This window comes from Pithys albifrons, chromosome 19 (genome assembly GCF_047495875.1).
Source record: "Pithys albifrons albifrons isolate INPA30051 chromosome 19, PitAlb_v1, whole genome shotgun sequence".
NCBI classification, from domain to species: Eukaryota; Metazoa; Chordata; class Aves; order Passeriformes; family Thamnophilidae; genus Pithys; species Pithys albifrons.
In genome coordinates this window covers 10,370,290-10,382,865 of record NC_092476.1, presented here as the reverse complement: position 1 = coordinate 10,382,865, position 12,576 = coordinate 10,370,290, and the positions used below count along the sequence as shown (strand labels likewise).

The following is a 12,576-nucleotide window of genomic DNA, read 5'->3' as shown; positions in this document are numbered from 1 at the left end:
GATCCAAGGCGGGAGGAGGAGGAGGAGGACAGAAAGCAGAGAAATCCTCACGGGTGTGATCAGGGAACTGAGAGAATTCTGGCTCTTGCCACCAGTTTTGCAGGGCTTACTTTACACCCTGAGCCGCCCCATTTCCCCTCAGCTCGTCTACCAGCGCCCCATGGGTGTGTGTGCTGGGACCTGCGAGCCTTCCTGTGCCGGGGGTGAGGGCTGTGGGCACTGCCGAGCTCAGGCACGGGCACGAGGAGCAGCAGCGAGCGCTGAGTTCGGCAGCATCGCGCGTGGGCTCCGCTGGAGATGCCGTAGGGATCTGCTGGAGGGATCAGTAGGAATCGCTGTGTCGCCACCCAGACCTCACCTGCTGCACTCGGCCAAGGAGCCGGAGCCCTTCGGCTGTGCCCGACCTGCCACTGCCTCCTCCCTCCTCCTCCTCCTCTCCCAATGTGCCTGCTGGGAAGGTCGTGTGCCCCAAAGGGAGCGGCGTTCCTGAGAGCTGGGAGATCGCAGGGGAAGGTGAGTGCAGCCCGAGCTGTGCTGCTTTGGGGCAGAGTCCCCCCTGCAGTGGGGACAGTGCAGGGCCAGGCTGGGGGGATCCCACCCCACCTGCTGGACAGAAGGGCCCGGGTGAAAGGTCTGAGTGAGTCCACCAGGCACAAGGACCAGTGCAGATTCCATCCCCAGAAACTGGGACAATTCTCTGTACTTTTGCCAGGGATCAGTCATTTCTGGAGAGTGAGGAGGGCAGAGAGGGCTGCCTGTAGTGGGGATCCTGATGGCTGGTGCACCCCTTCCTGTGGGTCAGCAGCAAGTACTGTCTGCTGTGTTGGGATCTTGGGATGAGGCACAATTAATGTTGAGGGTCTGGTGCCAGGGACTCAGTGAAGTCCCCTTGGCTGAGTGTCCCTGCATGAGACTCCAGGGCAGCAGTTCAAACCTGAAAGAGTGGGAGCTGGATTGCCTGGATCCATGGATGAGAAGGGGAGCTGGAGTGGAGCTCAGACACTTCTCTGCACCTGCCATTGATCCCCACACAGTTCCTGAGCACACCTTGGGCATGGTGGGGGCTCCTCTGGCTCACAGCATGGCAGGGGTCAGGGCTCAGTGACACAAAGCACCGAGGTGGCTGTAACCAGGATCTTTACCCCTGTGGTCTGTGACCAAAAGGGTCCATCAGGAAGAGGCTTGTCCCTGAAGGCAGAGGATGGAGGGACACCCGTCTCCATCTTCTCCAGAGAAGGAGTTGTCAAAGCATCACATCCCAGGCTGTAGTGTCTGGTCTCCCAGGGGATTTATGGCAGATGTGTCCTGGGAACAGTGGGGCAGGCAGGTGGCACAGGGTGGGCATGGGGATTGATCCTGTCCCAGCAAGCCAAGAAAGCTCCTGGTGCAGTGATAGGGATCCTGCTGCCCCCCAGGTTTCTGGGTGCCAGTGAGAGGTCTCTCCCACAGCTCTGACACCAGCACTGTGGTCTCCATGGTGTGTGCCTGCAGTTCCACACATCCTCTGCTAAAACAGGTTTTCACCCAAATCAGCAAGTCTAACTGGAGCTCCAGAGGGTTGTTGTGTCCCTGCAGTGGCACACATCTTCTACGTCATGTTCAAGGAATCCCCCCTGCCAGGTGAGACATGGTCAGCCTTCCCAGGGGTGCCCAGGTTGGGGCTTGGCCCCTTGTCACTCTCTGTTCGTCACAAAAGGTTCCAAGGTCAGGTCATTTGACAGACACCAGCCTGGCTTCATTAATGTCATCCAAAAACTACCCAGGCACATTGGCTGGGGAGCAGCATCTAAGTCTGCAGGAGGGAACTGTGTCAATGCTCTGCACAAAGGCAGAATTTAGTCCTTGGCTGCAGAATAGGCTCCTTCAGCTTCAAATCCTTCCTCTCCACATGACTGGGGTTGAATTTGTGTTGAGGTGACTGCAGGACCAGTGGTTGTTGGAAAAGTCCTCATGAAGTTCAGGAGAGAGAGACAAGCAGCATCCCTGTCTGTCACAGCTGGGGAGGGCAAATGTGGTCCTGCTGTCCAAACTGCTCCAAACTGGGGCTGATGTAGTCCCATCCTCATCCCTCCTCCTCCTTTAGTGGCCCTGGTACCCTCACCCTTGGGAGCAAAGCAAGCAGAAAACACCACCAATGAAAAGGGGTGATTTTCTGCTCATTTAGGTTTCTGTGCCAGGCCAAGTGAGAACAAGTGGCTGGTACCTGGCAGGAACCAGACTGACCCCAGTCTACCTCACCAGTCTGTTCCTATGTATGTCCTTTCATGACTTTTCTGATATGACACTTACCTGTCTTCCCACAGACAGTGTGACTGGATTCTGAACCTGCCAGGGATCATATTTTGTCATTTTATGTTGAATTTTCTTAGGACACCCAAGCAGTGAGGAAAATGAGCACTTTTTAAGCAGACAGGTGAAGAGAGAACTAAAGTTTCTCAGGCAGCAGGAGCTCAGATTCATCTGGTCCTACTGAGCCCTTTGCTAAATTTGGAAACCAAGTGCTGTCACACAAGTCTCACGTTTGGTCACCAGCTCCCCTCCCACGCACAGGCAGGTAGGATGCGGATGTGGAGAACCACGGCCACATTTAGCACGGGCTGTTTCCTTCAGCAGGCAGGTGGCAGAGGAGCCCAGAGTGCAGCCCCAGCTCTGCTGCTTGGCACGGAGCCTTTGGGTCTCCCATGGCTTGGGGGCCCCCAGTGCTTTTCTCAGCAGGAAATTGAATTTTCACCATGGCACTGCCAACCAGCTCATCATCTGTGTAATGCTGCTCTATAGCATTTGGTGCTCTTATGTAAGCAAGGATCAGGAACACCATTCCCCTTTATAGCCACTGATTCAAGAGGGTGAGCTGTAAATTTTGAAATGAGGAGACTTAATTGATGTTCTCCTCTGGCCCAGATCTTGGCATACCAGGGTGCACATCCCAGTTCTGCCTGTGGAAGCCAAGCCCTTGTTGTCCATTCCAGGAGGCACATCCCAGTTCTGCCTGTGGAAGCCAAGCCCTCCCTGTCCATTCCAGGAGGCACATCCCAGTACTGCCTGTGGAAGCCAAGCCCTCCTTGTCCATTCCAGGAGGCACATCCCAGTTCTGCCTGTGGAAGCAAAGCCCTCCTTGTCCATTCCAGGAGGCCCATCCCAATTCTGCCTGTGGAAGCAAAGCCCTCTTTGTCCATTCCAGGAGGCACATCCCAGTTCTGCCTATGGAAGCAAAGCCCTCCTTGTCCATTCCAGGAGGCACATCCCAGTTCTGCCTGTGGAAGCAAAGCCCTCCTTGTCCATTCCAGGAGGCCCATCCCAGTTCTGCCTGTGGAAGCCAAGCCCTCCCTGTCCATTCCAGGAGGCACATCCCAGTTCTGCCTGTGGAAGCCAAGCCCTCCTTGTCCATTCCAGGAGGCACATCCCAGTTCTGCCTGTGGAAGCAAAGCCCTCCTTGTCCATTCCAGGAGGCACATCCCAGTTCTGCCTATGGAAGCAAAGCCCTCCTTGTCCATTCCAGGAGGCACATCCCAGTTCTGCCTGTGGAAGCAGGTCCTCATTGGCCACAGACTCAGGGCTGGTGCTTGGTGTGGGCTGTTAGCGCTGTGGCCAGCGGTGCCCGGGCTGTGAGGGCGTCCCTTCCCGTACCCACTGCTCTGCTGAGAACATCCATGCAGTCAGCTGGTGCCTGAACTGGGCAATGTGGGTGCCAGCGGGAAAGCAGGTGACTGTGTCACAGACAGGAACAGCCTGTGGGCAACACTACAGCTCAGCCACAGGCAGCCATCAGCGTGGGGTGCAGAAGGGGAGGTGCTTTCCTGACCTTGATCGATACCCTCTGCCTTGCTTCACACCTCTGCTGTCCCCAAGGTAGTCACCTTGGGGGAAAGGGCACATCCATCACTGCAGTTGTGTCCATGTGCCACAGGGATGCAGTTCTGAGGTATCAGGCATCAAGCTGAACTGCAGGAGAGTTGGCATCTCCTCCCTGCTCCCAGCACTGGACTAAACTGCCTGCCAACTGTGCAGGCAGAGGCAGAGGGGTGACTGCAGTGAGCTCCTGGCCTGGAGGTGGCCTCCTGTCCTCGCCTCCCTTGCCCTCTTTGCTGTCAGCCATGGCTGGAGCTGCCCCTGAAGTGCTGATGCTTGTCAGGTGGTGGAAATCTGCTGGAGTGGCTCCATGGCAAGCCCTTACCCAGCCAGGGGATCAAGAACAGAGGTCACATGGGGCTGGGGTGGGTTCTGAAGACTTCACATACTGAAGGAAACCTTTAATGGGGTTCTGGAAGCTGCTGTGAGCAAGATGCTGTCAGGGCTCATGGTGTGTGACAGGGGCACTCCCACACGTGTCCATCCACCTCCTCCTGTGGCTGCAGAGCTGTTGGATTTGCAGATGGATATTTACAGATTTACGAGCTACCTGGGTAAAGTCCTAATCTACAAATTAAATAGAGCAAGTTCTAAATGGAGCAAAGACAAGCGTGGACTGATGGGCTGACCATGCCTGGAGGGACACAGAGGGCCGGTGGCTGGTTTGGGGCTCGCTGGAGTTGGACTCCCTGGGTGTTTCAGGGAAATCACAAAATTCAGAGCTGTGGGTTGGGGCTTTCTTTCCATCCCTAAAGACAAGAAGAGAAGACCAAATCTGCAGGCTGGAAGAGCCTCAATCTAGAGATGCTGGATGTGGTGCTGCACTTCACTCCAGCTGTAATTACAGGCAGCACAGCCCTGTGGTTGTTGCTGTGCCCGTGGACAGGGAGAGGGGAGTGGGACACACACTGGGGGAGATGCTGCCTTGCAATGGGTACCGGGGGGGCAGGACCATAATGTGCCAGGAGGACCCACTTGTGGGTACATGGCTGCAGCTGAGCATCTCTGAGGGGATAATTCACACAGAAGATGCTGGTTTCTCCTCTGCTCCCCTGTGCCTGCCCTGTAGTGGCTCCACAGCCTGATTGTAGTCATGTCACAGGGAAATCTCCCTTCCTTCCTCCTCAGCTCTTGGGCTTTTTTTTTTTTCCCTTTCTTAGAAGAGAACAATACTGAAGGGCAAGGGAAGCTCTCTGGCTCCAGGCTGCCTTCCCTCTGTCTCCTGAGCTTTCCCCGGGGTTTCTTTCTCTGGGATCAGGATGGCAGTGGATGAGCAAGAAGCATAAAAAACTCATGGAAATTTAGGCTTTTTTTTTTCCTTTTGGCTTTGCATTTCATACTCAGTTTGATCTAAATAGAAGATTTCTTCCTAAGTCCTGCTCTTCTCAGTGTTGCTGATGCTCATCCCTGGGGGCCTCCTTGCTGCAGGAGACTTTGAGGGCCAAATATTCAGATGGGTTCTGAAGGTTTCTACAGCAAAACACAGCCTGTGGTTACCACAGGCCTCCCTCCTGGGCATCTCCACAGGGGTCCCATGCCCTCTGTGTCCTGGTGACTTTGTAGTCCCAGCTAAACTTCAGGCTGACCCTGATCTCCAATACCAACCTGAGCCAATTTGGCCTGATTTTGTGCAGGCAAGACACGGGACCCAAGGCCATGCCCGTGTGCAGTGAGGAGCAGCTGAGCACTCACCCCGTCGCAGACGCCCCACGGCCGCCGTGCCCACCCTGTGCTGCAACCCCAGCTCGGCCATGGAGAGCACAGGTGGGTGATGCTGAACCCCCCGGGGTGCTGGGGCGGGGGGATCCCAATGAATGAACCCACCTCACCCACCTCACCCACCACACCCACCTCACCCACCTCACCCACCTTCTTCTGCCTCAATTATCCTCCAAGAACGCACGTGGATACCCAAGCTGGGCAGACCTTGCTCTTTGCAGCAGATGCTGCTGGACAGAACTCATGAAGCCAAAAGATTTGCTGTAGTGGAGCACTTTGAAAGCTTCAGGACTGACAACCCTTCACATTTGAGTTTTAAAGCAGTTTTGTGTTTTATTTCCATCCATTTTCTCCCCACCATGTTTTATTTCCACGCTGTTTCACAAGGGGCTGTTGATCTTCTGGCACCCCGAGGTCAGGATGTCAGTGCTGAAATATTTTTTTAAATTTCTGAGCCACCACTGTTTGTTGCTGATGGATTGAAGCTGTTTTTAGATCAAAGTGCATCTTGTTTTTGTTGTAACAAACTCTTTGACGCTCTGCTCCCCGTGAAGAAACCTCAGCGTATCATGGCTGAGGTTATTTTGATTTAGGAGGAGTGTATTTATATCAATGCTCAGGAAAAGCTTCCCCTGGTTGTTCAAAACATACATGAATGAAAAGAACAGGAAATTTCAATTATAGTCAATTATTGCATAAACCCTGAGAGCAAAAACCATTAAACAGAACAGTGAAATTGAGGAGCTTCAAAGGAGGAGCAATCAAAGTGGGGTTGGACCAAGGGTTGGACTTGATGATCTCAGAGGTCTCTTCCAACCCAATTGATTCTATGATTCTATAATTCACAAAATCACTGGAGAAAAAAACAAGAAAGGGGGAAAATACAAGTTTCCAAGACATTTCTCCAAATGACACTTCCAAAATGAGGAAAACCCCATTTCAAGGGAGATTTTTGCACTGTAGTTTCTCCCTGTGTGGGTACCATGACAAACTGTGCTGGCAGAGATGGGGCTTCACTTGTGAAGACACGCAGGTCCCTCAGTGCATGTGAATAGCTGGGACCCTGAGTGTGGGGCTGTTTCCTCACACAGCTCTGACTGAACCCCCAGCAGCAAGTGCTGCTCTGCAGAAGCCTGGATTGAATGAATCCTCCCTACAAACATCCTTAAGGGATGCACTCCCTGGAGTCAGTAAATGAGAACTGTTTTGACTGTTGGGTTATACTCAGGAATAGGCCATCCCCAATATTGTAAATTTTGCATTTCTCAGTTGTCTTTCAGGCAGAGTTCATGTCTGCTGCCCCTGTGTCCTGGTCTTTGGACTTTTGACACTGCAAGCTTGGCCTTGGAGAGGGCAAGAGTGGCTTGTCCTGTGTCTGGCCATGATGCTGCTCTGTGAGCTGGGGATGAGGTGGCAGCAGAGATGATCTTCCAGGTCCCTTCCAACCCAAACCATTCTGGGATTCAATGATCCTCCCCTGGACCAGGCCATGTTCTGGCTGCTCCAGCCTGCAATTCCATGTTCTGGCTGCTCCAGCCTGCAATTCCTTACAGAAGGAGAACATCACCTAATAATACCCAACTTTATATAATACTTTTTTTTCATTACAAAGGAGCAAGAATCATTTTGCCAGTAGGGAACGAGCAGCCCAGTGTAAGGAGGGACACAAAGGCAGTACCATGGTGGGGTACAGGGACCTTGAAGCCTTCCTGGCCTTTACCCACATGTCTTCAGGGGTGATGTTTATTCACAGCTGCCACCCAAGTGAGCTCATGCTCTCAAGCCCACGTACAAGTCGTGCCCCAAACTGGGGCTGAGGTTGTCAAACATTTTTGACTGAGAGCAGGATGTAGTTTGGGTGTGTTGAGTCCAAAGTGCATGTGGTGGTTTCCAGGCAGGGGCACTTACCTGGGATCCCTGCTCGGGGGAGCAGAAGGTGCTCAGGGCCCAGGGGTGGGTGATGGCATGTCAGGGAGAGGCTGTGAGAGGTCACAGATGAAGGCAGGAGGTGACATGGCAGCCTGGTGGCCCTGCCTGGGTTTCCCATGAGGGGTGAGCTGCTGGTGTGGGCAGCAGACCTTGTTGACAGAGTACTCCTTGTGAGGCTGAGGCTGAATCCATGCGGTGCCAAAATGCAGAGGTGTTTCTGCACATTTCTGGTGCCAAGTTGTGGGTTAATTTTGTTAGTTTCTATATTTAATGTGTGATTTTTTTTAGTGAACAGGGGGAGAGGAGGGCTCTGCAGAGCTCCTGCATGAGCATTCCTCTGCAGAGCCTCCCTACCATCACAGCCCTGCAGGAGCACTCTGCCCTCCAGTATGGCTCCAGGGGCCCCCAGTCCATGGGGTGGCATTCCCACCCTGCTCCAGCAGCTCTGCTCTGTTTCAATTGAGGCTCATCCTTGTTTAAAACCTGCTGAGACACCCACCCTGAGGGCTGTGGGGAGGGTGCAGAGCACCCAAACCAGTGTCTCCTTCCCAGGGTTATCCCAGTCTCCCAGGGGTGCTGCCTTGGCTGCTCAAGTCCTGTTTGTCCCCACAGAGGTGGAGTCGGACATTCTGCGCCGTGTCCGGACGCTGCTGCGGGAGCTGGATGGGCACCACCCGGCCTGCCAGTGTGACAGAGGTGAGACAGACCCCTGGCATCCCCCTGGGGGCAGTGCCTGCCTTGCTGGGTTTGCTGGGCCCCAACATGCCCTTACTCCCCTCTCTCAGTCAGTACCAGTATGAGGGGACGGTGGCTTCACTTCCCTGGTGCTGCTCTGCCCTTCCTAACCTGCTCTTGGAGGTGCCAGATCTTTGCCAAGCTCCTGGTGCCTGCTGTGCACCAGGCCCAGCAGTTTTTGCCATCCTCTGCATGGCTTTTGCATCCTTTCCACCCTGCATTAGCTCAGGGAGTCCAGCATTGAGCTGGGGCATCGATGCAGCTCAGACACTGACTCCTGGCACAGCCCACCCAACTCACTCAACACCTCAGAGTTGGAGTCTCCAGGTCTCTTCTTGGGGATGTCACTTTGCCATGCACTGAGGAGTCAGTTATTTCTCTGTGTTATGGATTTGGAGGATGAAACTCTACCTGAGCCAGCCACGGGACTGTTGCAGCCTTAGGAAACCCAATTAATTTGGAAAAAAATTGATATTTCTTGGACCGCACAGACTATTTTGTAGTTAATTAAATTTGACTTTCTTTCAGAATGAGCCTTGACATCCTCAGGACTGAGTTGCTTTGTAGTCCTTGCTCTGAGTGCTGCTGGTAGTGAGTGTTCAGGTGCTGTGTGCTGGGACCAGCAGGAACCCAAATTCCTTGGGGCAGGCTGTGAAAACAGGCAGTGATACACAGAGCAACAGAGGCAACAGGAAACCAAATCATGCCTATTGCCCTGCTTTGTTTTTCTCCAGTCCCCCAGTCCTGGGATCTCTAGGACCTTTTTCCAAAGGCTTCCCAGAATTAGAGATGCAATACATCAATGATGTATCCAGAATCAGGGAAGCAGCACGACTTGTCCTCCATGCAGAGGAACAATGCTTGAAGCAGAGAGCAGAGAAATCTGATTTAGATCTGATAGTAATGTCAGTGCAGCATCCAAGTGGGTGATTTTTGCAGCAACAGTGTCCAAGTCTCCTGGTTCCTCTGTGAAACACCCTGATCCCTCACTGCTCTGCTTGACAACCTGACCTTTCCTGGCTTTCACTTCTCAGGGATGCTGCGATGGACCCTGCATAAAAAAATCGACCAGAATCCCAGTAACAGCTCTGTCGTGGTCAGGATCCTGGTGAAGGAGCTGGAAAGGGTGAGTGCCACCTCAGAGATGTCCCCTGAGTGCCAGGCTTGGCCCCTCCGAGGCACGTGCCCTGCTGGGGGGCAGAGGGCTGGGGACTCAACTGCACCTCATACAGATGTTTTTAGGAGCCTTGAGCCTGGCTGGGGACTGTGGCTCAGCACAGAGTGTAAAACCCTGTGGGTCACCAGGGCAGAGCTGTAGCTCGTCCCCAGCCAGTGGCTGCAGGGGCCAGGGTTTGTCCCAAAAATGATGGGCAGCTGTGGGCAGAGCCACAAACCTCCCCAGGCTTCTGAATGTCACAGCAGCCAAAGGCAGCCAGGCCCTCACAGTTTGCAAATAGCACAGTGCTAAACTCCTCCAACCACCCCAAATCTCCCTCATCCCACCCCACCAGCTCTGGTCACAGGTAGAGTGGAAATTACTCCTCCACATCACCCACTCTAATGAAACACCAAACCCAGGATCCTGTCCCGGGAGCAGCTGGTGAAAACCTGTGATGGGTTTTTAGTTTCATTGCTTTAGTTTGTCATTTTCTGGCCTTGGATAAACTTTTAGCACTCTCAGCATCCCAGTGTGATCTGGTTTGTGGTTTGCTGAGGAGTCATGTGGAGAAAAAGGCCTTTTTCTTTCTTGTGAACCTGCCTCATTTTACCCAGTGCTCTCATTCCAGTGCAGGGAGGGTCAGACCCTGTTCCTCTCCTGCTCCTCACCCCACTGATGAGCCCCCACTCCTCATTCTCTGTGCACAAACCTCCCTGAACTATTTTCTCTGCATCTTTACTAACCTCTCCTTCTGATCTGGGAGGGTGGAGCAGCCCTGCAGAGGCTGCCACCTCCCTCCCTCTACACTTGTTGAGGCCACACCAGCCCAGTGCAGATCCCTGTGCTGAGAACATCCAGCAGTTATTCCCAAGCCCAGTTTTCCACCTTTTGGCAGCTCTGAGACTATTTGCAGGCTCTTTGTCTCCTGCTGTGGTAGTTCAGCTTCCATCAGTGCCTTGGGAAGGGATCTTACCCAGCAGCTTTTGCAAATCCACATGGACAGGAACACCCACATGACCCTTGGCTGTCAATGCAAGGATTCCCCAAAGGCTTGAGTGCTGCTTTCCCCTGATAAAGCCATGTCAGACCTTGTCATATCTATTACCACTCTGCTACTGATATCTTTCCTTGCCCAAGACAGGTGTCAGTGCTCCTGCTTTGTAATTTTCTTCATCTCCCTGAAGCTCTTCCTGGAAATCTCTGTCACTTGGTTGGGTTTGTTTTTTTTTTTTCATTTCTCTGGTACTGTAGCAGCTCTGAGCCATCAGTACCAACCATAGTTGATAATTTAGCAATTTCATACTTGACTTCCTCCAGGGTAAATATCAATTGGTCTCAGCAATTCAGTATTATTCATTTAATTGATCACTTGTAAAGCTTTGCTGCCATCAGTTCTGTTTAACTTGGATCCATCAGCCCTGAAGAAAGGGGCTAGAAATATCTTTGGGGTGGAAATACCTTTCCCAGGTTTATCCAGGGGCATTCCTGTTGCTGGAGCTGTTGTTAGAGCCAGACCAGGCTGTAGAGAGGGGCCAGATCTGTGTCAGCTTTAGCATCCATCTGGCTTCCCATGGGCCAGATGGGGGGACAAGAAGATCTCTCCTCCCTGTGCACTCTGGTCCCACACCCACCAAAAGTAAGACAGATTTTCCCAGAGGTTTTGACTTCCCACATGAGCTTTTGCAACACGAAGGAGGTCAGTTAGAAACCTTTGTTCTCCCTCTCCCACTGTGGCTGTGTGGTCCATCACCTTGCACCTTCCAGGGACATCTTGCCCACACTAAAACCTGTGGGGGGATCCCAAACCCCACCTTGACACCCAGGGACCATCCCCCCTTTGCCAGGATGTGTACCCATGCTCACCTTGTGTGTCTGAGCTGCTGAGAGACAGAACCCAGCACATCCTGGGAGCTCTGGGAGCCCATTCCCAGTGCTGGTGCCCAGCCTGGGATCCTGTCAGGCACTAACTGTGGCTTCTGCTTCCACAGGCAGAGCGAGGTGACTTCAGACATTACATCATCCCCTTGCTGCACACGCTGATGTACACCTTGATCAAGGTAACCTACCGTGGGCTTCACTGGGGCAGGATCCAGGGAAATCAGAAGCCACAGGAGGGGCCACTTAAAATCACTCAGAACCTGTTCGTGTGTTGGGCCACAGGAGGGGCCACTTCCAGTCACCCAGAACCTGTTCCTGTGCTGGAATAGCCCAGTACCTGCCCAGCAAAGCCCTGGGACTACCATGGGTGGACTCAATTGTGTATTTCCTAATGTGCTGTTTGGTGGCTGAGACTCTGTCAGTGTGACATGTACAGGAGTGACAGGTCCTTTCAGCTGACCCACTTTTGTAGAGGTGTTTAGATGCCTGGTGGTGCAGAAAGCCACAACCTGGTACAAAAAGTCTCCACATCCTTCAGTGCTTACTGCTGGATGTTTTCAAACATTGTAAGTCCTGATTCTGCTTCATTTTGCATTTAAATCCATACTGAATTTGGTTTAGCTCTGTGCCCTCCGAGCCTGGACTCTGGGGAGAGAGTAGCATTTGAAATCACTGCCAGTGCCATCTCCTTGTCTCTCTGCAGGCTCCCTGCATCTCTGACGAGCTCTGTGACAGAGTGTATGACTTCTGTAAGAAGCTGCTGACCCTGCCCAAGCCTTTCTGCACCATTGGGCTGGACTATGCCACCAGACTGAAGATGGAAAGGACAGCTCCAGGTATGAGGGTTCCCCTGCTCTATCCCTGCAGGGCACAGGGAATGGATGGGCCCTTGAGGCAACGGCGCTGGGGTGTCATGAGGAAAATCAACATCACCTCAGCCAAAACCAGCTCATGGGGATTTGGAGAGATTTCCATACCTGAGCTGACCTTTGCAATGAGCCATGGCAGGCAGATGGCCAAATGCTTGGGGGTTTTGGGATGCATTTGGGTGGGAGGGTTCTCCTCTCCTGACTTCAGGCTGTTGAGCCTTAGTTCCCAGCAGAAAACTTTGGGGTCATCCTGCTGTCAGTGTAGACATACCAGAGTCAAGCCCAGCCCATCCAAGGTCAAGTATATATATACACCCTCTGCCTTATGAGGAGTACTGAGGTCACTTGGTTTGTTCAGTATGGAGAAGAAGAGACTGAGGTCAGGTCTCATTGGGGTCTTCAACATCTTCCCAAAGGGCAGTGGAAGGGCAGGTACCA

At 53.0% G+C, this 12,576-nt stretch overlaps 1 protein-coding gene across 1 annotated transcript in view; it reads left to right on the top strand.

Annotated features, from left to right (window-relative positions):
- Positions 1-12,576, top strand: part of PIK3R6 (phosphoinositide-3-kinase regulatory subunit 6) — a 35,041-nt gene that overhangs the window by 8,364 nt on the left and 14,101 nt on the right. Inside the window, exons 2-6 of the mRNA XM_071573516.1 lie at positions 5,484-5,613; positions 8,110-8,193; positions 9,267-9,358; positions 11,380-11,448; positions 11,973-12,105. Coding sequence (XP_071429617.1) covers positions 5,601-5,613; positions 8,110-8,193; positions 9,267-9,358; positions 11,380-11,448; positions 11,973-12,105 — 391 coding nt within the window. The 5' untranslated portion in view covers positions 5,484-5,600. The remainder of the gene's footprint in view (positions 1-5,483; positions 5,614-8,109; positions 8,194-9,266; positions 9,359-11,379; positions 11,449-11,972; positions 12,106-12,576) is intronic.